Below are 26,782 nucleotides of genomic sequence, written 5' to 3' on the forward strand. Positions count from 1 at the left end.
ATATGATATGAAAACAAATGCATAAATTACTATAAGAAGGGTGTTGCAAACTTTTATTTGTTTTTTTTTTTAACTTTCAAGGATTAGCAAACATCAGTGCTTTGGGTGTACAGTAACATACCTTTAAAAATACAATTTTTTTTTGTTTATTTACGTTAATTGTTCATTTTACCCACCATTTTACATGAGAATGTGTCATTTTAGGCTGGAATGGATCAAGAAATCATTTATGGCCAAAGGGGACAAACATGCTTTAGATATATGTTTCTTTTATTGGAAGTCTGTGTACAAGAATAGGGAGGAGGGCAGGAAAAGAGGCAGTTTTGTTTGAATTTAAGTCCTGCAGGCGTCTTTTATTTGAAGAGGTGCTACATATGTTCCTGCTGACTGAAAAAATAAAAAACAAAACTGTGACAAACGGACACAAATTCAGGAATTTCTTTGAGCTTGGATCCAGCTTCATTTCATCTTTGGGGATTTGAAGAGACTTAAAGTCCAGCTCACATGTGACACACACACACACACACACACACACACACACACACACACACACACACACACACACACACACACACACACACACACACACACACACGAGTATATTTACAAAAGCAATCACTGAATTTACATGTCACGATTTCATTTTTTAAAAACTGTACAGTAAAAAAAAGAAAAAAAAAATCACTGCTTTGACCCGACGTCCTCTCCTCTACTTTGCTCCTAGGACTCTGACGTGGGTCGAATCCAGCTGGCAGGGACCCACTGTGGCTCGTCCTGCGCCCTCATCACTGCAGTCAGCAGCTCAACGCAGGAGTCCTGCAGCTCATTGTTGATGATCACATGATCAAAGAACTGCCAGTAGTTTGACTCAATCTTCCGTGCTGCTTCCTCCATCTCCTGGAAGTCTTCATCCTGATGAAGTAAAACCAAAGATAAGACTACTTCTACTGTATGAGTGGGAGGTCTCATAGGCCGATATAGATTTTGCCTATTCTAATTAAAACAGAAGAAGTCAAGTTGGGGGTAAAGAAAAAGTTCCTATAAAATTTGAGACCTCCCAAATCAAATCCCTTCCCTTGTGTGTACCAATATCTTTGTAATGCTCTATTGGATGAGAGCAATCACATGTGAATGTAAATAATTATCTTATTAGGAAAAAGAAATTTTTTTCTCCAAATTAAGAGTGGACGTTTTAACCAGACAACTAAGCCCAGCGTCATACTTTGAATGGCCGGTTGACGTAGTAGTTGGTGGTGATGTACGAGTCCTGTCTTGTCTCCCTGAGGCGCTCCAGAGTCGGAGGCTTAACATAGATGACGAAGGCCCTCAGTTCGTGTGTCCTCACTGCCTGGAGGGCCTAAAGAAGGATATACAAATTTACATGAAAACACTTTTATTTATCTATTGGCTCTCTTTACTGTGTCTGAGTTGGACTTGCGTTTGGCTCAATGTCGATGACGCAGATCTTGCCGCTGTTTAAAACCTCCTTTGCAGACTCGATGCTGGTGCCGTACATGTTCCCTTTGTGCTCGCCGTACTCCAGAAACCTGCCGGACAAAAAAAAGACAGAGACAGTGGGGCTAAAATCTATCGATTGTGGCTAAGCTCTCATCAGTTCCATCTACATTCCACAACTTCATTAATGTTTTAATGTGTGCAGACAGCTGTACCTGTTGTGATAAACCATGTTCTCAAAGACTTCTCGGCTGACGAAGAAATATTCTCTGCCAGATTCCTCATATCCTCTGGGTGCTCTTGTAGTGTCTGGAGAAGGAAAAAAGAAAAATCAACCATTTAATCTGATTATTACAGAATCTGAGACAAAAACACAAAGAGCCCAGAAAGAAGAGAATGCCTAGGATTTCTCAGGCAACTCTGCTTTTTAATAGTGTTTTTGAATTCAATTAAAAATTTTCATGATGTCTGTGACTGAAAAGATGATTACGTACATGGCACTGGTCCCTGGAAGATGTTTGGGTTCATCTCAACCAAACGCCTTCGAAGTTCATTCACACCTACACCAGACGGACCTGAAAAAGCACGCGCATGTTAATTGTTTGTATATACTTTCATTCAACTGCTTGTTATTGCATTAGGCATTTAGACATGATCCAGATGACCTGCTGAAGTTCAAACTGAGCATCAGAATTTTTATTGGCCAATGTTTATTGGCCAAGTATATGTGCAGACACATACAAGGAATTTGGTTCCGGTAGATGGAGGTTCTCAAGCACAGCAATGTAAATCACTCTCTCTCACACACACACACACACACACACACACACACACACACACACACACACACACACACACACACACACACACACACACACACACACACACACACACACGTGTCTATATATACATTACACATGCATACACATGCATACACAAAGAAGAGATAATATCCAGTTTGTCGCAGTTTTCTATGTGACTGCTTCAAGCTAATAGAAGGGCAACAATAACTCAAATAACCACTTGTTACAACCAAGTTATGAAGAGTTTAGAAAAATGTTGCCTGGTCTGAAAACGTGGATCCATCCTCCCTTTTTATCAGCAGTTCCAGCTCGTGGTGGAGGTGGTGTAACCGTATGGAGGACATTTTCTTGGCACACTTTAAGCCAGTAGTACTAATTGAGCATCATCATCGTCTTATGGCTCCTTCCAGCGGGATAACACACCATTTCACACAATCATCTCATACTGGTTATTTGAACAGCACCAAATGTGTGGCGCTGTCATGTCAATGTGGGCCAAAATCTCTGAAGAGTGTTTCCAGCACCTTGTTGAATTATGACAGCTCTGAAGATAAAAGAGCACCCACCCCGATTCTATCAAGGTGTATCTAAAAGGCTTATGAGTGTAGATGTTTGGTAAGCTAAACTAAAGGACTGAAATGTTTTCTGTACCTAAGAGGACAATGAGGCGGTGTACATCCTCTGAGTGGCGCTGGTAACGAACCACCTCCTCATATGGACTGTTGAGGGCACTGTAGCAGCTGCTGGGGCAACGGGTGTTGCAGGACGGCTGGGTGGTGCTGTGAGCCCGCCGCCGACACAGACGCATGCTGCGCCTAAAGCCCGCTGATGAAAAAGAACAGATGTCAGTAGATAACCCTCAAAAATGGATCCACAACACACACAGAAACAGAACTAAACTCTAAATATACCAACAAGTTTGAGCAACATTATAAGAGAAATAATTTGCTGCTCGAGAAGGCTTACCTAAATATATTCCTTCAATGTTGCTTCTAAAGTCATCCTCCTCTGGTTTGGATTTAAAAAAAAAAAGCAGGACGTAACACGGTGAGACATGTGGAAAAAAGATCGGTAACAACAATAAAAGAGATGTAAAAAATACAGATATTTGCACACAGTGTAATTAAAAATAATTCTGCAAAACACAGTGAATAATGCAGAGCCACTCCTCATGGTTCAGACATCTTATCAGGATGCATCCTGGGTGCCTCCTACATGAGATGTTTCAGGAAAGGAATGGAGGCCCGGGACACACTGGGAAGATTACATCTCTGCAACAGCTAGTCTTCTGTGCATTTCAATTATTTTTATTTTAGGGTCAAATTACCTCCAAATGGTTTTGTTAATAATTTTTACTTGAAATTACTGAAAACTAAGCAATACCAGAGTCCAAGGATGCGTAGTAACCGTTAAAGTAATAACGTAGGAACTTTAAGTTGTAAATTTGCTATATATACACTTTTTTCCCCCTTTACATTAGATTTATTAGTTGTAAGTTGTTCCTGGGAAATCCAGATGATAGCCAATGTGTGTTGGTGGGGAGCGAGACAGAGATACACAGGATTGGATTTTATCTGTGACCTTAAATCAATCAAAGCAACTACATCAGCCCGCGTGTCCCATAAAGCCTCCACCCTAAAACAAAGTCTAAAATATTTCTGCAAATTCAAACAGTACTTGAGGGATTTATGATGCACTGCTGGATTAAAAGAAAAAGTCAGATAAGCATACATACAGTATTTAGTCTTTAGTGTGGTTCATGCCACAAAAACACTGGATCCTTCCCATTTCCCACAATGCAACACACCTGTTACAAATAATAACAGAGGATTTGTGCTACGATTATGGGTAGGGGTGGGTTTTTATAATCGATTTATCGATTAAAATTGATTCTGGCTTGGATAACGTGAAATCGATTCATTAAAATCTTGAATCGATGTTTTAATATAAATTTATTTTGCCCGAAATGCCAGAATCTCAGGTGAAACCTCAAAATTTCAACAACCACCAAACAGCTAAGACAGTAAATGAGAGCAGGAACACGGATTCTGCACAGAGGTGTAAACACAAAGCGCGGACCCGCGGATCAGAATCAGTGAGATGTGCCTTTCTCACCCGACGGCATGGACACGGTTGGGGCTGAAAGCTGACAGCTCACTGATTCTGATGTTTTGGCGGGTCCGCACTTTGTGTTTACGCCCTTTTTGCACTGATTCTAAAGCTGTTAGTTTTATCTCTCTCCAAACAATACTGACCAAACCAGCAGCAAAAGAAGAGCCAAACTGCGCTTCACATAAACATCGTCATGAATTCACTCTTACTGTTTTGCTTCCACCACGATAAAATCACACTTCATGCACATCTCTCTCTCTCTCTGTACTTCAAGAACAGTTTCCCATCTAAAAATATGTTTTCTGCATTATTCGCTTGCTTGTTACGCACAAGTCTACCGTTGTTTACAGCGCTGTTGACCGCTGGTTTTTTTCGTTTTACATACTTCCGAAAAGAAAACCTAATTTCTGCCGTTCAATACTGAACAAATTTAAACTTTCTAAAATTATGCAAAATGCTCAGCCGTGTCTCTAATAAAACCGCTGTAACTTCAGAGGTAATGTTCATATGTTGATTAATGGTTTTCTTTTGTTTTTGATGTACTGCAGAATATTTTTATAAAATCCCAGGCCAGGAAAATCACCTTCATGTTTTTCTGTGTTTTATCTTCAGCTACTTTGACACAAAGGCATCTGCTGTGATGCTCACACCTTTGATAAAGTCTTACGAGGTTCAGCTTCCTTTTTATAGATACAAAAATATGTAAATGTACTGATCTGAATTATAATATTTCTGACTGTCAAAATTTCCCAGATTCAAATCAAATTGAATTGAATCGAATCGATTTGGGACCTTGTGAATCGGAATTGAATCGATTCTAGAAATCAGTGACGATACCCAGCCCTAGTTATGGGGTACTTTGCAAGCTGCTTTGTGTCAATGTTTTATGCTTACACTTGATTTTCTTTGCTTTTCCAGTGCTACTATTAAATATTATGTTGAAAAATTCGTACCTCTGTTAAAACCAGTTTTACATTGAAATATAAATCTCACAATTTATGGCCTAATTTGTTTTTCCTATAAACACCTGCGAAGGCAGTATCACGGGATATACCACACTTTCAATCGCAAAACTCAACTATCTTTCAATCGCAAAAACTAAACCAGTTTAGTGTCGGTGACTGTTACATGTGCCTCGCTGAGCCAGCACATTAACTACCATGTTTTTCTTTTTTCTGTCATTGTTAATAATCTGAAGGTCAGCTGCATATATAAAGCCAGATGCAGCTATGCTATGGGCCGCTCTTTCTCTCTCTTCTATCAGCATCAACCTTTGGCTTTAGTTGCTGTTTGAAATTTGCTTTGGTGAGTTGGGAGCAACAGCAATCAAACTGATGAAGCGTTGTGAATTTGCTTCAGTTTTTCTTATTTGCTTTCTTTGGGAGAAATTATTTTTGTATTATTTAAAAATTCTTAGACTTGCTACTCAAATGTTTCTCTGAGCCATGGATGTAAGAACTAACATTTTTGGGGGCTAGTCCGGGATTCAACTTAAACCTCTTGCACCCAGGCTGAGAGTCATATCCCTAGGTCAGAGTGGAGGAACAGAAAGAAGCATAATTTCAAAGTGCATTTTGGGTAAACTTTCGCTGGTCATATCACCATATGGGCTAGATGGCTGCTCAAAGCAAGCTGGAGCATATGAAAAGGTCTCCTTTTTATCTACCATTTAATGCTAGGCTCATCTTTTTGTAAAAATCTTGATTATTTTTTATGTAATGACTCCAATAAAAGCCCTACACACTAAAATGTCAAACATGAAAAAAAGAAAGCATGCAAAATAATACAGTGCATCATTTTGACCTGAAATCAACCAAAGCAACTGCGTCAGCCTCCATTTCCCAGATGTAAATTACTGGAAAGTCTAAATTACCTCTGCAAATTAAACAGCACTTCAGGGATTTATGATGCACTGCTGGATTAACAGAAAAAAAAGTCTGCGGCAGAAGAGAAACCCCGGCGATAAGCTACAAAAACACCAAATGCTACATTTCTTAAAATGCAACACACCAATTATAAAACAGAGGACCGTTATGCTCATATTTTGTGTTTCTATACTGGCTCCTGCACTATTGAATTTTATTGTTTTAATATATGATTTAATATCAGTCCAAGTAAGAACATGTGACCTATCTCCATAACAAGTCAGGAGGTCTGCTCTTTTAATTAAATTAAATTAAAGAAATGTATAAATTTACTCTTGTGAGGCAGATAAGAACACAATTCTTTAAGCTTTTCTCACCTTCTCTGAGCTCCTCTGACATTTCCCCATCAGGCAGCAGGAACGTTTGGAAAAGAAACAACAACAAAAATTTCCTTTGAAGGGCACGAAACAAATTCAGGGACAGAACGGATTATATCAGCAAAGACTTACCTACCAGAATCAAATGCCTCCTCGTCTATCGGGGCAGGAAACACAAACAGACACAAGTTAAAGACAGAGAAGCAAAGACGTTTTTGTGTGGTTAGTTAGTTTGTGTGTAAAAGATGAATAAAAGGCACATTACACAGTAAATGGAAGGTAAAGGTTTACCTGCTTCCACACATTTGTCATCAATCGCCATTAAGTCTTCCTCTGTGGTTGGAAAAACAGAGATAATTAAGGTCAGATCAGTTATAGAACGATTCAAGTTTGATTAAGTTTAATGTAGTCTATTCTTACCTTCCTCTACAGTGCTCACTTCAGTAAGCATGGAGCAGAACACAAAGAAAACTCATCTGTGAAGCTGTAAAGCAGTGACTTTAATGATGATTAAAAGAAAACCTGAGCGCACTCACAGGTCTGAATGCAGGTGTGTGGCTGGTAAGGCTGTGACCACCAGAACTCCCTCTGCTTCCTGTTACAACAAGCAGAAACAGAGTAAGATGAGACAACTTTTATGCCACCTGTAAAATATTATGAGATGTCAAAAAAGACATTTCTAGGTGATGCTCCCAAATTATATATGATATATATATATATATATATATTCACATTATATTTGATTTTTCACTTCATTTATGACTCCAGGAAACAATTTCCTGAGGAGTAAATGATCTAAATTACTCGTTTTAAGTCTCACTGAATACATTCAATACATGTCCCTTTTCAGTCTGATTCAGTTCAGATTCCTTGCTCAGCATTTGATTGTACTAGAGGTTACTATAAAGAGTTGGCTGCTCAGTATACTTTGCTTTAACCCAAACTAGGATCACAAATATTACTGCTAGCCAGCTAGCCTTAAGCATTAGCTGATAAGCTCCATCCATCCAGTCATCTGGATATGTCAAACAACAAAATCTAAATCAGATATTTAAAGCTTTAAACCCAGTGGAAGAGCATTTCATTATTATTTAAAGTCTCACTTTTATCACTTGTTTATGCAGACATGGCCATCCTTGAATAAGCCAAATATGAATTTTGTTTTTTCATGTAATCCTAACCTGATAAAGGACATACTGTTGCACTTCTGAGGTTATACATTGTAGGACATAACAGAGAGTCATCTGGTCTTGTTGCATGATCAGTTTCAGCCAAGCTTCAGCTGTCAGACAGATGCCCTCACATTTGATTCTAGAATACTTTGATATACAGAGGAAGTCATGGTCAATCACTGCAATGTGCCCAGGACCACAATCTTACCAAGAGTTGACATCCCAGCAAAAAAACACATCACATAACTGAATGCTCCAGACCGGCAAACTGCCAACATTTCTGCTTTCAAAGAGGTGCTCATACTTGGGGAAGATCAGTTAAAGCAATTGTATTTGATTATCAGCACCTGGGTGCTAATTACCCTCCTAATTATGGAAGCAGTAGACTGTACTTAGTTTTTCACACACAGCTTCTCTATTTTGGCTTGAATTTCTGTTAAACAAATAAACATACAGTGTAATATTTATGTCATATTTCATGCTTTATCTGAACTTGTATTTATCTCATTTTAAAGACCTGGTAAGCATCACAACATTTCGATCATGTCTGGACATATAATAGCAAGAAAAAGAGGTCAGTTTTACTAAATTAGAAAATCCTCAGGCCCGAAATGAGACAGTGCAGCAGTCAATTCAAGAAAAACAAGCTGAAGAGGCCAGTGTTACCAAACAAGTAGCTCTTAAGGGCCAAAGTCAGAATATGTCAGAGGAAAAGCCCCAAAAGGAAAATGAAAAGAAAAATAAGCAGATATTATAGTATGTTAGTTGTATATAAATTTGTCCTCAGCTCCATTCTGCAACCCATCAACTGGTTGCGGCAGATGGCCGCTCCTCTCTGAGCCTGGATCTGCTGGAGGTTTCTTCCTTTTTAAAGGGAGTTTTTTGTCCCCACTGTTGCCAAGTGCTTGCTCACAGGTTTTCTTTCTTCTTCTTTTAATCAGTTCAGTTTAATTAATTTGTATCTCAATACTGTTAAATTGAATTGAACTGAATTAAAGATGACTTTTAGGAGATGGAATTGAATGAATCAGGGAATTTTAACACCTTACCCATAAAAATGACCAAACAGCAAAATGAAAGCCTATTACATGCAGTCCAAGATTGGAAGAACATGCTTAAAAGAACCATATCTGACCGTTTGAGGAGGTTGGTGGAGGGGATGAGGCCAGCACATGCTGTGCTGCTGGGTAGTTTCTTTGCCTGCCACCAGAGGGCATCTGTCTGGTCCACAATCTCCAGGATGTCGCCTCTTCTGAAGCTCATGCCGGCATCGGCGCAAGGGATGGCCGGGTCCTGCTGAGGGCTGTAGTCAGTCATGGCCCGTACGTATAGCTAGCAAAGAGAAACACACAAAATAGGGGTAAATATTTTTTATGTGAACAGAGACAATAATAATGGAGCTGTGGTAAAAGACTCACCATGGTCTGGTTGTGGACCGGCCTTTCTGTGATGGGAATGACTTTAAACATAATGGTGCCATGCGACCGAGCTTGCTGATTGGTTGTAAGAAAACAAAATGGAGCATGAACAGAACCAATGTTGGATGCAAACAATACACAACAGCAAGAGCACATTTTATTTGATGAACAAATGACCCACCACAACTTGGATAACTTGCTCAGGCTCCATCCCGTCCACAGGAAAACCGTTCACCTCTATGATCCGGTCCCCTGCATGGAGTAGACCTATGTACACACAAACACAAACATGCATTACAGGGAGTGCAGAATTATTAGGCAAATGAGTATTTTGTCCACATCATCCTCTTCATGCATGTTGTCTTACTCCAAGCTGTATAGGCTCGAAAGCCTACTACCAATTAAGCATATTAGGTGATGTGCATCTCTGTAATGAGAAGGGGTGTGGTCTAATGACATCAACACCCTATATCAGGTGTGCATAATTATTAGGCAACGTCCTTTCCTTTGGCAAAATGGGTCAAAAGAAGGACTTGACAGGCTCAGAAAAGTCAAAAATAGTGAGATATCTTGCAGAGGGATGCAGCAGTCTCAAAATTGCAAAGCTTCTGAAGCGTGATCATCGAACAATCAAGCGTTTCATTCAAAATAGTCAACAGGGTCGCAAGAAGCGTGTGGAAAAACTAAGGCGCAAAATAACTGCCCATGAACTGAGAAAAGTCAAGCGTGCAGCTGCCAAGATGCCACTTGCCACCAGTTTGGCCATATTTCAGAGCTGCAACATCACTGGAGTGCCCAAGAGCACAAGGTGTGCAATACTCAGAGACATGGCCAAGGTAAGAAAGGCTGAAAGACGACCACCACTAAACAAGACACACAAGCTGAAACGTCAAGACTGGGCCAAGAAATATCTCAAGACTGATTTTTCTAAGGTTTTATGGACTGATGAAATGAGAGTGAGTCTTGATGGGCCAGATGGATGGGCCCGTGGCTGGATTGGTAAAGGGCAGAGAGCTCCAGTCCGACTCAGACGCCAGCAAGGTGGAGGTGGAGTACTGGTTTGGGCTGGTATCATCAAAGATGAGCTTGTGGGGCCTTTTCGGGTTGAGGATGGAGTCAAGCTCAACTCCCAGTCCTACTGCCAGTTTCTGGAAGACACCTTCTTCAAGCAGTGGTACAGGAAGAAGTCTGCATCCTTCAAGAAAAACATGATTTTCATGCAGGACAATGCTCCATCACACGCGTCCAAGTACTCCACAGCGTGGCTGGCAAGAAAGGGTATAAAAGAAGAAAAACTAATGACATGGCCTCCTTGTTCACCTGATCTGAACCCCATTGAGAACCTGTGGTCCATCATCAAATGTGAGATTTACAAGGAGGGAAAACAGTACACCTCTCTGAACAGTGTCTGGGAGGCTGTGGTTGCTGCTGCACGCAATGTTGATGGTGAACAGATCAAAACACTGACAGAATCCATGGATGGCAGGCTTTTGAGTGTCCTTGCAAAGAAAGGTGGCTATATTGGTCGCTGATTTGTTTTTGTTTTGTTTTTGAATGTCAGAAATGTATATTTGTGGATGTGGAGATGTTATATTGGTTTCACTGGTAAAAATAAATAATTGAAACGGGTATATATTTGTTTTTTGTTAAGTTGCCTAATAATTATGCACAGTAATAGTCACCTGCACACACAGATATCCCCCTAAAATAGCTCAAACTAAAAATAAATTAAAAACTACTTCCAAAAACATTCAGCTTTGATATTAATGAGTTTTTTGGGTTCATTGAGAACATGGTTGTTGTTCAATAATAAAATTATTCCTCAAAAATACAACTTGCCTAATAATTCTGCACTCCCTGTAAAAAATATATCAGTTTTTCATTTCATGTTTTCTTTAGTTTTGTTAACTTTTATGTGCTTTAATCTACTGTAGTTTATCTTGTTTGTAATACACTAAAACCTCAACGAAAATATGATCAATATATTGTTATAATCAATAACAAAAGCAATCAAATTTAAGCACAACTTGTCATTTAAAAGCTTACAGGTCCAATCGCTGCCTGTCAGAGCTTCTTTAGTATACTATATAACCAGTGTGGATGTTTTAAACTTGTCTAAAGTTACATTTCTTTTCATGGTAAAGGTAAAAGCCACATGAGGATGTGTCTGTAACCAGAAGAAGAAAGTCCTGTCTGCATGAACAAAAACTTTGTCCAACCCAACCAGTCCATGTCTCTGGTTCTGAACCTTTTATTTTGTTAGGATTGTCTTATAAATGCTCCCAAAATGGGACAAAAACAAATATAGACGTACACTGCATGGACAAAAGTACGGGGCCACACCTTTTACTATTTGAATTCAGGTATTTTGAGTCCCATTGGCACAGGTGTCTAAAATCAATCACCTAGCCATGCACCCTGTCTTTATGATAACTGTAGAGCTCCAAATCTCCTCCAGCATTAACATCAGCACAAAACCTATGAGCTTCATGGCTGAGCAGCTCCTGTAGATTTAATGTGGAGATGGCCCAGCCCTTTTGCCCATATAGTATAAGCTTTGGGTCTGAAAAGTGATGCCAAAGCAGAAATACGAGAAACCTGCATTTTTTTCCCCTAATGGTCAGCAGGGGGAAGCTTCTCTGGAAGCAAAGATCCATCCCTTTGTCTAGGAGTGCAGACCCTACCCACCACCTTATTCATGACCTCAGTAAAAAGTTCAACATGATTCTAATTTTGTCTTCACTTGTGAAAACTACATAATAAAGAAAGGTAAAGTTACTGTCTTATGGACCAAAAAAATCTCAACCTGAAGCTCCACAAATCAATAGATGAGATCCATGTTTTATATAAAGTGCTTGATTGCAACTAGCACTAGAATTTGGAAGCAGATTGACCAGGAAGATTTTTTTTGTCTTCCTACATGAATCATCCCAACATTGAAAACGAACACAATCAGATGGTCTGTGTACATCTGCAGAATAAAGAGTGCAAGATGAAGTTAAAGCCCCAAAACAGATGTTTGCAAACAATTTGTCCTCAGCACCAGCACAGAAAGTTCAGTTTTGCATTAATGCATAACTTTAAGCTCTACGTGTCAGATGTTTTCCAGTGTAGATCGTCACTGATGTTTTCTTTTAGTCTGGCACTAGGCTTAATCTAGGAATCCTCCAGTAAAAGTCTAGAGTTAAGATTAGAGTTAGGGTTTACTCATCTAAACAACAGACATTAGCTATAGGGGGTTAAACGGGGGTAAAAAAAAAAAAAAAAAGGGCTCACCACTGCGATCCGCAAGCCCTCCGTGAATCACCCGAGCTATAAAAATCTCTCCTGTGATCTCGTTTCTTTTTATAGTTGCTCCCTGAGAAAGACGAAATGAAAAAACAGAATAAACAGTTGCTGCCAGGTCAGATAAATGAAGATATAATGGACAGATGTGGCTCTGATGGATATGCAAGAATAGACTTGAAGGTTTAATTCAGGCCTAAATAACGTAATAGTGACACAAGCGAAGGGAAACTGGAGCTGATTTGCCACAGATGAAATGTAATGAAACAGACAAAAGAAACATGAACTACCACTGTTTGCAGGGTAGCCACGGTGCTCCTACAAAGGACCCAAAGAAGGCCACTTTCTGGACAGCTCTCATGTCGCCTTCTTCCTCTTCTTTTTCTTCCGCTGGTTTGAGCGACCTCCTTTCAAGGGACTGAACTTCTCATCAAACAGGCCATTTGTAAGCTGATGTTTGGATGTTTCCAGAACAGTGTGGCTGTGCTTCTTCTGTGCCACAGGAGAGTTTTTTGATTTCACTGTGTCCCAGGGAGATCCACGACAAGACGGAGACTGGCAGCTGCCCAACTGGGAGGTGGAAGGAGGGTCCAAGGAGCTGCTGAGGGAGCTGGAGGAGGAGCTGAAGGAACATGGGGACTGGTGCCCTTGAGGCTTTTGAGTTGGGCTTTTCTTCAAAGTGCCTTCCTGCTCAGCAGCTTTAAGGGTGTTTACTTCAGATCTGGTGGCTGTGAGGAGTGTCTGCAACCGGTCCACAACCTGCGTGAGGAGGAGCAAAGCCTGCGAGTTGTCCTGCACTGTCACCGACATGTGCTCTGTGGCTGCTGCCATCCTCTCCCCAAGGAGCTTTATGTCTTTGGTGCTGCTCTCCATGGAGCTGGCGGCCAACTGTACAGTCGTCCTCAGCTCGTCCAGACTCTCCTGTTTGACGAGCTCCACGGGCGGCACCTCCAGTATGCGGTGAGGCCGCATGGGGCTGGGTGGGGCTGTTCGGATGCAAGGGCTTTTAGTTCTGAACCTTGGAGACAGGCCTGGCTGGAAGTAATCATGCATGCTGAGACATGGTGGAGTCATGGTCAAACGTTGGGGAAATGGTGATGGAGCACCAGTGGACTGTTCTACTTCGTACTCGTCTCCACTGTTGAGCTCGTCCACGTCTCCAATGAGAAAACAGACATTATTAATCCATGAGTGAATGGGATGGATGAATGGATGAAGACAGTGCAATTAGAAGTGATGAAGAACCAGCTTGTTTTCCAAAAGCATCTTAGAGGTTGAAATAAAAGCAGTTCAAAGATGCACTCATTGGAAAACAAGGCCCAGATCTTTCCTTACCAATCAGGACCGAACTGCAGACTGAAGGTGCAGAGCGATTTGACCTTTGCTCCCACAACATGTTGGAGTAACAAACTCTGCACTGGCACATCGGCGTGCTGCAGCACACCTGGCAGCCAGTCAAAGGCTTACATTGTGGTAACGGGTATGGTCGAGCCTCTGTCAGGTGATGCATTGGCTCGGTTGGCGGGTAGCTTCCTCTCCGGACTCTGCACCATGACGAATCATTTGCTTTTAGCATCCAACTCTGAGCTGAGGGGTTCTGGACCCCGAACCCTGTCCCTCTGTGAAGCTTCTGTCGGGTCAAACGCCTCAAGGTGTTCAAGTGATGGCGGATCCCCCCTCTGGGGCTTTTTGCACAGGGAGGACAAGCATTGGGCAACAGCTTGCCAACTTTGTGGTGGTTGCAAAGCTGTGAGACAACAGAATCATGTTCCACTCGGATAAAGCAAGGTTTGAACTAGTAATCATTTGCATGCATTTAAGACATATAGAAAAAGATGATAAATTAGCATCAGATGTCTCCTAACTGTCTTGTTTCCTTTCTATTCCAGTGGCTTTTGCTCTTCGAAATTTATCTGTAGCATCAACAGACAATTATACAAATGACAGATTATGAATCAAACATCTGCTCTCTGTCATCTGTTTGACTTATTTTGAGTTGGCCAAAAACCCAACATATTAAAATATTCAGGAGCATCTGCCTACATACGCAGTCCTGAAAAAAAGTAACTCCTTCATGGTCCAGATTAAAGAGTCAGGTTTCCTGCTTCTCCACATGATTTTGGTTTTATATCCACTTCTGCATCCACCTAAAATACAATGAACTTTTTGTAAGTTCAAAAGTATGTGGATGCCTCTATTTAGGTCATGCACTGCACACAACAAACACAGCAGCACTTTCAAAATGAAGCCAAAGCTTAAAGTGGTAACTGGAGCAAACCCCAAAGACTCCTATGTAAGTTATCCAGCATTAAATCAGAAATAAATATGTTTAAAATAAACTGTTTTGGACTCTATCCCTTCATAATAAGAGTACACAAAAATAACTCTGCCCTCAAAACCTACTTGTGTTTGCTTTAGACACTAGCAGATTGCTGGAGTTGGCCATAGTTTGCATGGAAGACACCGACCATCATCCAGTGACGTATTTTGAAGATGAAGGGTCTCTGTTGCAAGTTTGTGCTGCACTCTTCACAGCCTGCAGCCAATTAGCAAGTATTTAGTGAATGTTTGTTAGCGTCTTCTATGCAACCTACAGCCAAAGCCAAAGCTATCAAAAGGGGGTTTAGGTGCAGCACCATGTTCCTATTTGCGACCAGTTTCTCCTAGACACAGCCAGAGACTTCCCCCTGGTTGGGGGACTGACTGGCCATAGTTACGTTGAATTAATATTTAATTTACATACTTTCTTCTTTGATTTGAAAACTGAAAGGTTTTGATTTTCCTCGTCCCAGTAAGCTTGTTAATTAAGGAGATAATAATAAATTAGATTCATACCTAACAAAAGATTTTTGCCTCATTAAAAGCTTGCTTAGTTCCTAAACAGCTGGTCTACTGATGTTCTACTCAGCTCAGAACCATCTGTACAAACCAGATTTCATTTGCCTGTTGAGGAGGTATTAGCTCAGGAATCTCACCAGTGGCTGTTTATTCTTCACCAGGCAGACGATCCGGGTGGCCTCCTCATCGTCCGGCAGGTCTTCTGGCATTGGGGGCAACACCGGCTCATAGTCCTTCAGAGCTATTGTATCATGAGCCGAAAGAAGGGCCTTGATGGAAAACAGACAAACCAGACTGAGACTAAGAACAGTAACAATTAACAGTAGCAAATAACAATAGAAAAGACACAGGTACATATGTAAGTCTAGTTACATTTAAATCATAGTTTCACTAATACTATAGTTCACTAATGAAATACAGAAAAGAAATGTTGGGAATTTTCAGTTGGATTCAATGTCATTTATATAGTGCCAAATCACAGCAACTGTTCCCTCAAAGTGCTTTGTACTTGTATTTTATTGGATATTGTAAGGTAAACACCCCACAATATCAGAGAGAAAAGCTCAACAATCAGATGACCCCCTTTGAGCAAGTACTTGGTGACAAGGGGAAGGAAAAAGTGAGGGATGGTTAACTGCCACTATGAGGTATTTAAGATAAAATGGGGCCTGATTATTCAAGACCTTGTATGTGATGAGAAGGATTTTAAATTTGATTCTGGAGGAACAAAGAGCCAAAGAAGAGAAGCTAATCTGAGACAAAATGTTCTCTCTTTTTTTTTTTTAAAGTCCTTGTCAGTACTCTTCTTGCAGCATTTCGGATCAACTGAAGGCTTTTTCAGGGAAGTTTTAGAACAGCCTGATAAAAATCGAATGCAATAGTCTGGCCTAGAAGTAATATATGCATGAATGTGCAGAACCACATGGAGGGAGTGCAGAATTATTAGGCAAGTTGTATTTTTGAGGAATAATTTTATTATTGAACAACAACCATGTTCTCAATGAACCCAAAAAACTCATTAATATCAAAGCTGAATGTTTTTGGAAGTAGTTTTTAGTTTATTTTTAGTTTTAGCTATTTTAGGGGGATATCTGTGTGTGCAGGTGACTATTACTGTGCATAATTATTAGGCAACTTAACAAAAAACAAATATATACCCGTTTCAATTATTTATTTTTACCAGTGACACCAATATAACATCTCCACATTCACAAATATACATTTCTGACATTCAAAAACAAAACAAAAACAAATCAGCGACCAATATAGCCACCTTTCTTTGCAAGGACACTCAAAAGCCTGCCATCCATGGATTCTGTCAGTGTTTTGATCTGTTCACCATCAACATTGCGTGCAGCAGCAACCACAGCCTCCCAGACACTGTTCAGAGAGGTGTACTGTTTTCCCTCCTTGTAAATCTCACATTTGATGATGGACCACAGGTTCTCAATGGGGTTCAGATCAGGTGAACAAGGAGGCCATGTCATTAGTTTTTCTTCTTTTATACCCTTTCTTGCCAGCCACGCTGTGGAGTACTTGGACGCGTGTGATGGAGCATTGTCCTGCATGAAAATCATGTTTTTCTTGAAGGATGCAGACTTCTTCCTGTACCACTGCTTGAAGAAGGTGTCTTCCAGAAACTGGCAGTAGGACTGGGAGTTGAGCTTGACTCCATCCTCAACCCGAAAAGGCCCCACAAGCTCATCTTTGATGATACCAGCCCAAACCAGTACTCCACCTCCACCTTGCTGGCGTCTGAGTCGGACTGGAGCTCTCTGCCCTTTACCAATCCAGCCACGGGCCCATCCATCTGGCCCATCAAGACTCACTCTCATTTCATCAGTCCATAAAACCTTAGAAAAACCAGTCTTGAGATATTTCTTGGCCCAGTCTGGACGTTTCAGCTTGTGTGTCTTGTTCAGTGGTGGTCGTCTTTCAGCCTTTCTTACCTTGGCCATGTCTCAGAGTATTGCACACCTTGTGCTTTTGGGCACTCCAGTGATGTTGCAGCTCTGAAATATGGCCAAACTGGTGGCAAGTGGCATCTTGGCAGCTGCACGCTTGACTTTTCTCAGTTCATGGGCAGTTATTTTGCGCCTTAGTTTTTCCACACGCTTCTTGTGACCCTGTTGACTATTTTGAATGAAACGCTTGATTGTTCGATGATCACGCTTCAGAAGCTTTGCAATTTTGAGACTGCTGCATCCCTCTGCAAGATATCTCACTATTTTTGACTTTTCTGAGCCTGTCAAGTCCTTCTTTTGACCCATTTTGCCAAAGGAAAGGACGTTGCCTAATAATTATGCACACCTGATATAGGGTGTTGATGTCATTAGACCACACCCCTTCTCATTACAGAGATGCACATCACCTAATATGCTTAATTGGTAGTAGGCTTTCGAGCCTATACAGCTTGGAGTAAGACAACATGCATGAAGAGGATGATGTGGACAAAATACTCATTTGCCTAATAATTCTGCACTCCCTGTATTTGTTTGTAATGTGCATTGCCTGGTCAAAAACGACTCCAAGATTGCTCTCAGTGTTACTGAAGGCCAAGGTAATGTCATCCAGAGTCAGCATCTGGTTAGCCACCACATTTCTGGGATTTTCAGAGCCTAATAGAATAACCTCAGTTTTATCTGAATGTATAAGCTGGGCCCTATTTCAGGAAGCCGGTTTAGAAAACTCAGAGTGAAAAACGATACTCAGGGTTGAGTAACCCCGAACTGTCCAACTCGGAATATTCGGTTTCAGAAAGGCTGATAACAATTAGTTCAGTCAACGCGGAGTTGCTTTAACCCCAAGTTAAGCGCGCGCACGAGGATACATAAAGCCCTGATTAGTGGAGCACAGATTAAGCGAGTCACCATGGAGACGGAGGGAAAGAAGGCGCGGTCAATGTATTTTACAGCGCTTGAGGCCGAAATTCTGATGGCAGCATATGCTGATAACATGCAAATTCCGCGGAAAAAAAGTAACACAGCCTCAGCTGCAAAAGAAAGGGAGCATGCATGGCAAAACAAAGCCGACAGAGTCAATGCATGAGTGTTAATTTAAACGTTGATCGAGGGATTTCCACCCATTTAACACGTTATTTTATTATATTTAATTTTATTTTTTATTTCATACATTTTATTTTGTGATGTGATGTGAGCGCAGGTGCAACCCAACAGGCCCCAAACGTGCCTGGCAGCAAGTAAAAATGAAATATAAAAATATAGTCCAAACAGGTAAGGTGTAATTGTATTATGAGCCATAGTGCTTGGTCTGTTTGTCCGATGTAAATCAATTGCAGTTAGAGGCTACATTAATTTCCCCTCTGTAAGCACTTATTGAAATTATCTGAGCACATTACAAGTACATATTTGCTTACTCTGTATGCTCAAATGTGACCCGTCATAGCCAACAGAAAAAAAAAGCGGAGGCCTGAAAAACAGGTGGGGGTCCTCCACCACCACCACTCACAGAGGCTGAGCAGTTGGCTTCCACATTTGTGATAATGTTGGCAGCATCACATATGATCTTCACAGTGCAGAGAACACAAATTAGCATCCATTACTATAATGAAATAATTTGTTAGTTTGAAATGCTACAGGGAACTATGTACCTGTACATTAATGCTGTGGAAAGACTTCCTGTTCACATAGTCTCCTTCATTTACTGAAGGAGCAATGATTGGAATGTGAGTGCCATCTGTACAGCCAATCACGCCTGGGAACGGTGGGAATAAATGTAAAATTTAAGTAGTAGTTCAAGTATCACCACATCATGAATTAGGTTTTGTTCATCCTGATACCTGCAATTTTGTGGAATCCCTCTTTGATAAATCTTGTGGGTCTATGACCGGGGAACACCACAAACGAGTACAGGAGACGTTTCAGTGCAACTGTAACATTCCTGACTGCCCGACAGACGGTAGCCTTGGAAACGTGCTCAGCGTCACCAATATTATACAGAAAGCTCCCGTTTGCAAAAAAACCGAAGTGCAATACAAATAATATGTACAGAACTGAGAGAATGTCCGCGATGTGTCACATGAGCAATATTAGGCCTGAGGATGTTATTCAAATAAATTATAGATTGTGCTGAAAAACGGTAACGTTCACACAGGAAATCATCAGGAAATGATAAAATGTCCAAACGCGCTCTGATCACTCTCTCCCGGTGGAGAGCTCTGCGGAGAATTTGGGCTTCAACATCTACTGGCTCTTCAAGGAAGGGACACGCCATGTCTGACACTTCCTACAGTCAGGTTTCCGACAAAGAGGCGGAGAAGGTCAGGGTTAGTTGAAGTAAACCTGCTAGGGGGCAGGTTAGCTTCACGGAGTGTGTCGTCATAGTGACTCACTCAGAATTAATCTAAACTCGCTTTGTGAAACCGAAAACCCAGAGTTTTCGTTAACTCATGGTATACTTACTCAGACTTTGCACTAAACCGGCTTCCTGAAATAGGGCCCAGGACATTAGAGATTATCCAAGCCTTTATATCTTTAACACATTTTTGCAGTTTAACTAATTGGTATATGTTATCTGGCTTCATGGACAGATAAAGATGGGCATCATCTGCATAGGAATGAAAATGTATGCTACACCTTCTAATGATACTGCCTAAGGGAAGCATGTATAATGTAAACAGAATTGGTCCTAGCACAGAACCCTGTGGAACTCCATAATTGACTTTAGTGTGTGAAGAGGACTCTCCATTTACATGAACAAATTGGAGTCTATTAGAGAGATATGATACAAACCCCTGCAGTGCAGTACCTGTAATACCTACAGTGTGCTCTTAATCGCTGTAAGAGAATATTATTGTTGACAGTATCGAACACTGCACTGAGCAGGACAAGCACAGAGAACAATAACAATGACTATGATGTACTATGATGAGATCTTAATTCCCACTGCTTTGTAATCCATTATTGTAAATTTAAATTATTTAATTATTATTATTACAGATGATCAGACAAAGAGGGTTTTCAGAGCCACTAATAAATGCTCAGCTTCTATGCCATATGTAAGATCCAGAATGTGATTAAAGTGGTGGGTGGGCTCTTTTCCATGTTAAGAGAAGGCATCTGAGTCTAATAATAGACTGAATTGAGGCTGTCATTTTCAGCATCTACATAAATGTTAAAATAAGCCATAATAATTATTTTATCTGAGCTGAGCACAAAATCAGATAAAAGTCAGATACCGTAGAAACTCTAAGTAAGGATCAGAATGATGATAAATAACAACAAATAAAACTTGTTTTTGAGTTTTCCAGCGGGATTACAAGGCTAATGAATGAAAGCTTGCTACTCCTCCTCCTTGGTCTGTGCTTCGAAGATTCTGACAGTATGACTCAGGGGTGTTGATTTATTTAAACCAACATAATCATCAATGACACTCCCCCTTTTTAATCAAAATATGCACTAAACATGAGTACATGAAAATTTAACTACAAAAAAATAGGATTTACGGATATGCCTGAGCTACAATGGGCCTTATAGGCCCTTAACCTCTTCTGTACGTCAACGTGAAACCAATAGTGGTTTATTAACCTGCAGGTGTGGCTGTCGCAGAAGATGGTACAGCTCTTTGGCCTCTTCAGAGCAACTTGGTAAGGACCTGATATCAATCAGCAACTATAAAGACAGAAACATTCAATATCTTTAAAAAAAAAAAAAAAAACAACCAAACAACATTTGGACATGATAACTACATTAAATTGTTTTGGAAGATGAACCTCAAGCGAGAGTCCCGAAGAGTAATCCAGAGCTGGTGCAGGAGAATCTCTTAGATATCTTTGCAAACACTCATAAACCTGAAAACAGTCAAGTAATAAAAACAAATATCAAAACTACAGTGAATGAGGAAACATCTGACCTTAGATACTCTGAGGGAGGCATGCAGTCCTGTGATAAACAAAGTACACCCGTATGATTCAGCAGCTTGTAGAACCACCCCTTGATCTCCCTGCAAAGCCTACTGACACATTTTACCGTCTCTTAACTAAAACAAAGGAAATTAGCAGAGGACATTTAGGCTTTGCATTTACTTTAGATTACATTACCTGCATTTTGTATTTTATGTTATTTGTATATAAATCTGGTGTAAGTCATCTTTCCTCATATAAGATAAGATGTAAGATTTTGGTGCATGATCCAAAGTACAGGGTGGGCCATTTATATGGATACACCGTAATAACATGGGAATGGTTGGTGATATTAAAGTCCTGTTTGTGGCACATTAATATACATCAGGGGGCAAACTCCTCAAGATGGGTGGTGACCATGGTGGCCATTTAGAAGTTGGCCATCTTGGATACAACTTTTGTTTTTTCGCTAGGAAGCGGGCCATGTGACACATCAAACTTATTGGTAATGTTACAAGAAAAACAATGGTGTGCTTGGTTTCAACGTAACTTTATTCTTTCATGAGTTATTTACAAGTTTCTCCTTGTTCACAGCTATTGACATGTCAAAGAGGTTAACACATCTGGTGAACACAGTAACCGGGTCATTGCAGCAGATTTCAATGCAAGACACCCTACGAGACCACCCATCTCCCATGCTACAGTTAGCAAACTGCTTGCTAAGTTTGGTGAAACTGGTTCAGTGTTGGATTTGCCAAAATGTGGATGCAAGAAAACTGTCACTAATGAAGAAACATCAGTGGCTGTCCTAGCTTCATTCAGCAAGAGCCCACAGCGTAGCACTCGCCGCATGTCACTGGAGAGTGGCATTAGTCGAACATCCCTTCGGCGGATATTAGCTACTCACAAATGGCACCCTTACAAACTCCAGCTACTGCAGCATCTCAACGAGGATGACCCAGATCGGCGCACAGAATTTGCAGAATGGGCAAAACAAAAATTGGAACAGGACCCTCAGTTCAGTGATGAGGCAAACTTTTATGTGAATGGTGACGTTAACAAACAAAACCACCGCTATTGGTCTGACACTAACCCACATTGGATGGATCCCTCCAAGACTGTTGGAACAACAAAAGTGATGGTTTGGTGTGGTATATGGGGTACAACGATAGTGGGTCCATTCTTCATCAATGGAAACCTCAAGGCCACTGGATATTTGAAATTGCTACATGATGATGTGTTACCCTCTTTATGCACTGAAGCTGGCACGTTCCCTGAGTTTTTCCAGCAAGATGGTGCACCACCACATTATGGGTGCCCGGTCCGAGCATTCCTAGATGAACAGTTTCCTGGAAAGTGGATTGGTCGTCGTGGGCCAGTTGAATGGCCCCCAAGGTCTCCTGATCTGACACCCTTAGACTTTTATCTTTGGGGTCATCTGAAGGCAATTGTCTGTAGTGTGAAGATACGAGATGTGCAGCACCTGAAACTACGGATACTGGATGCCTGTGCTGGCATTTCTCCTGCGGTTTTGCTATCAGTGTGAAGAGTGGGAGAAGAAGGTTGCATTGACAATCCAACACAATGGGCAGCACATTGAACACATTTTCTAAGTGGTCAGAAACTTGTAAATAACTCATGAAAGAATAAAGTTACGTTGAAACCAAGCACACCATTGTTTTTCTTGTGACATTACCAATAAGTTTAATGTGTCACATGGCCCTCTTCCTATTGAAAAAACAAAAGTTGTATCCAAGATGGCCAACTTCTAAATGGCCACCATGGTCACCACCCATCTTGAGGAGTTTGCCCCCTCACATATACTAATGTGCCACAAACAGGACTTTAATATCACCAACCATTCCCATGTTATTACGGTGTATCCATATAAATGGCCCACCCTGTATAATGAGGAACGCTGAAAACTAACCGCTGAAACCAGGATTTTTAATTCTGTTTTTCAAGTTTTCAGACCTTGAGAAGTGACTGCAGCCAGGCGGCGTTAAGCAGACTGTGGAGGATCTCTGCTCCGTCGATGTCCTGACTCACAGACTGCCTCACCTCCTCTATGACGTCAGACAGGATCTGACGCAAACCTGCAGCACAAACTCAGACACGTTAGCAGAAGGCTGAATCTGTGGTTAACGTGTGTAAGCACATTATCATTAAACCATAAAACACTCCTACTGACCGTGTTCTCCCAAGTCACAGTGCGGATTTAACACCTGAGCCTCCACCGCCTGCCTCATGGTTACAGAAAGCTTGACCTTTGACCCTGACCACCTGCTGCTGCTCGCCAGGACGGGCAGTAACCTGGAGAAAAATCAGTTTATTATAAGATTTGTGCAAAAGTATCCTGAAATATTAGATCAGATGATTCATAGAGCTAGAGCTTTTTAAGGTGGAGCTGATTGAGTTTTAACTCTTTATATTCTGTATATTATATCCCTTACATATATGGAAACCTTAAACCACTTAGTATTGATAATAATAACAATTATTATGATAATAATTATTACAATAATTATACAACATGTGAAGTAAAAGCAGACTTTGTTCCTCAGAGCTACCGAGGACTCAGCAGGGTGAAGGAGAGGGTCTGCAGGTTTAACAGGTGGTCATTTCACAAAAGGCCAGTTTGAGCATTGCACGGTCTGATCTTAGGGTGAATTTTACCCCAACACCCTGATTTATAGAAGCACTCACACTTATTAATTATTCAGTCAATCAAGTGCATTTGATTAGCAGCATCTGGCTGACAGGATGACTTACTCTGATGTTTTAGGCTTCATTAGCTCTGAAGTTGCTGCAGCTTGTGGCGTTTGTCTAGTTTTGCATTGTGTTTTTGTGTCTTACTAGTCTGTACAAAACACCATCTGAGCCTTTGACTCTCACGTTTCTACTCAGATAATGAAACAGTTGCGTTGAAACCTCTATAAGCCTGTTTTTATTTAGTGCAAAAATATCAGGAGTGAATAAAAGAGCTCCATCAGCTCCATCTTATCCAGGGATTTTACAACTAGCAGCTACATCTGGTGTAATCTTTTTCACCGCAGTTAACCCTGGGAGGTCTAAATACTCCTAACCCTCAAGCCTAAGCTATAACAAAGTAGTTCTTTGCAAAAAGATGGCAAAATTCAGTTTCTTTCCAAAAAAAAAAAGTGCATTTTTTTTCCTTTTTTCAAAAACATGAAAGCTAAGGTGACAGTCAGACTTCACAGGGTTTAAAAAACAAATCAGGGGTTCAGTAATCCAGAGCATCCATGTCCTCCTGCATTAACTCCAAAGTTTGAGAACCGCTGCACAAAACAATAGCATGCGCCGATTTAAACGAGCTCAGATTTATTCTCTTGTCACTCGAGTCTCATGAAAACCGCTGACATCTGTCACGTCATGAGCGGCCGGGTCTTTGAAAAGATTTTAAAAAGCAAGAAACGTCACAAGGTCTGCTGGTACAGCTTTAAAAGATGAGCTTCACTTCTTAACATCCACCAGATCACCCACAGCTATTTTAGGGTTAGGGCTAAAAAGTCAAATATTCAGAAAGAAAAGAAAAGAAAAGAAAACAACAAATAGTTTATTTGAGTGAATCTGAAGTCTTGTTAAATGTTTATTGCTAAAACTGAGCTCTGGCACAGAAAAGAGGTTTGCATTAAAAAAAAAAGACAATACAGATGTACTAATAACACTACAACAACTCCAACTGCCTTCAGTTTACTGTGACTTCCCTGTATAGAGTCTACGATATCCCTAGCTCTCCAAGTGAAGTACATGAATATTTAGACAGTACCATCCATCAGGAAGGAAACACACCACATCAAACGTGGCTATAGTAAGATTTATGCCTTTCTTACCTAACCCAGATATGCATGAATTGGATGTCCTTTTACCTTCAGACTTGCTTTAACTCTTCCTGGCACAGCATTGATTCTTTTGTTGCCCAAAAAATAAGTCCAAGTTGCTGGAAACTTTTGGACCATGTTGAAATGACAGCATCAAACAGTTACTGCTGATTTGTTGGCTGCACATCCATGATGCCAATCTCCTCCTCTCCTCCAGTTTGAGATGATTTTGAGCTTTGTGACATGTTGTGTTATCCTGCTGGAAGCAGCCATCAGAATATGATAAACTGTGTCAAAAGGTTGATTCTGTTCATCTGGACATAGCGTTTTCAGTGGGAGAAACGTTTCCCCAACCTATATGATCAAGGAACTGACCTCCCAGCCCATTGTTCATTCAGTGGGCTGGTTTCAGTCATTATGCAATGAACTGTTTATAAGATTTTTGTTCTTTTGTTAGTTTTGTCACAGTTTTTCTGTCAGAGTTAGAGGTGGACATTAGATGGACATTAAATCAGCCCTGAACCGACATGGGTCACAGGTGATCTGGTGGATGTTAGAAGGTTAAAGATTTTAAATTTGTCACTTTTAAAAGGTCCGCAGATGCCCTACACTGTACAGCCGCCTAACAACCAAAAACCATAATGTCAAAATTTGACAGAAGCACAAATACATGCAGCACCCTTTTCATTCCCCAAAACGTTCGATGATGCTGGTCTTTAGGTGATTTCATCGTCTACATGCATGACATTAAAACCTTTCTACACACATAATCAGGTTCAGACTTGATTTGTTCAAACTTTCAGTTAATTTGCAAAACATCTGTGAAACGTGCAGTTAAAACTTTTAGGACCACATTTATGAGCATGCAGAGGTGCAACCACAGCTCCAGCAGCCAGCGCGAACAGGATCAGTGCTTGAAGGCACACCTGACAGCAGCTGCCAATACAGAGTTTATAAATCATCTCAATATTGACACGAATAATAAAACCAAAGAATAATGCTGAGAGGAGTTTTTTGCCTTTGTTTCCCCAATATGTCTGTAAATACTCACATAGCCACTGTGAGGGTGAAGTTAGTGAAAGGGTGAGGGTAGACAGACGTGACAGAACAAATAGCTGCTGGAAAAGTGGATATTTTTAAGGAATAAACCAGTAGGATCTCCTCAAGGAGTAAACACCTATCCGGGATGATCCCTGTGGCCTTCCTCCAATCCAAGCCCTCCTCTCTTCAAACAAATCAACCCTGGTGAAGCTTACCGCTACACCTGCAGCCTCGAGGACTCCTCGCGCCGTCACCCTCCTCCTGCCGGTGTCAGCTCCAGCACAGCAGCAGGTAAATGTTTATATGATGGGAAAATATTCCCAGGAGAGCAGACAGAGCGCTACGCTTTCATCGAGCTGAACGGGAGAGAGAGAGAGAGGGAGGGAGGGCTGTAATCCCTCCCGATCCCACTTAATCCCAGGCAAGTGAGCCGCCTGCCTCTGGCCACCGGAAACCTGTTCCTCCCTCACTGGCTGGCTGGTTGCTGCTGAGCTGCCAAATCTTCTTAACTTTTTCAGCTTCTATCAACACACACGGAGGAGGGCTGAAAGAAAAGGGAGAAGCAGTTACTTCAAGAGAAACGAGAGAGTTTATGAATGTTACATTGCACTTTTTCTACAATAAACCATCGGGAAAGTCAACAAAGGACACAGAGGTAGCAGGTTTTAAGGCTGAAAAAGACCTAAAAGAGTAATTAAAGAATCAGATAATCTT

General features: G+C 40.9%; 1 protein-coding gene across 3 annotated transcripts; it reads right to left on the reverse strand.

The window, feature by feature from the left end:
* Window positions 1-9: 9 nt before the first annotated feature.
* Window positions 10-26,568, reverse strand: mpp4b (MAGUK p55 scaffold protein 4b). Of its 3 annotated transcripts, XM_085264454.1 has the most exons (22): window positions 26,284-26,557; window positions 23,377-23,498; window positions 23,160-23,281; window positions 21,057-21,134; window positions 20,872-20,955; window positions 15,463-15,594; window positions 12,479-12,560; window positions 9,384-9,469; window positions 9,203-9,277; window positions 8,920-9,116; window positions 7,149-7,207; window positions 7,033-7,050; window positions 6,904-6,945; window positions 6,749-6,769; window positions 6,613-6,627; window positions 3,225-3,266; window positions 2,910-3,083; window positions 1,950-2,030; window positions 1,671-1,764; window positions 1,439-1,547; window positions 1,223-1,357; window positions 10-912 (listed from the first exon to the last, which is right to left on the reverse strand). In XM_085264454.1, the coding sequence occupies exons 2-22, from the start codon at window positions 23,432-23,434 to the stop codon at window positions 721-723; spliced, it is 1,896 nt and encodes a 631-aa protein (XP_085120580.1). In that variant the 5' UTR covers window positions 23,435-23,498; window positions 26,284-26,557; the 3' UTR covers window positions 10-720. The 3 variants fall into 3 exon arrangements, 1 of the variants encoding a protein (XP_085120580.1); XR_014890697.1 differs by lacking the exons at window positions 10-912; window positions 1,223-1,357; window positions 1,439-1,547; ... (9 more) ...; window positions 8,920-9,116; window positions 9,203-9,277 and adding exons at window positions 12,781-13,644; window positions 13,823-14,234 and having other exon boundaries at window positions 9,412-9,469; window positions 26,284-26,568; XR_014890696.1 differs by lacking the exons at window positions 10-912; window positions 1,223-1,357; window positions 1,439-1,547; ... (9 more) ...; window positions 8,920-9,116; window positions 9,203-9,277 and adding exons at window positions 12,778-13,644; window positions 13,823-14,234 and having other exon boundaries at window positions 9,414-9,469; window positions 26,284-26,568.
* Window positions 26,569-26,782: the final 214 nt, after the last annotated feature.

The sequence above is a fragment of the Mchenga conophoros genome, linkage group LG23 (assembly GCF_057382185.1).
Source record: "Mchenga conophoros isolate Kocher_MC1m ecotype Shallow Benthic linkage group LG23, M_conophoros_male_GT1.1, whole genome shotgun sequence".
Taxonomy (NCBI): Eukaryota; Metazoa; Chordata; class Actinopteri; order Cichliformes; family Cichlidae; genus Mchenga; species Mchenga conophoros.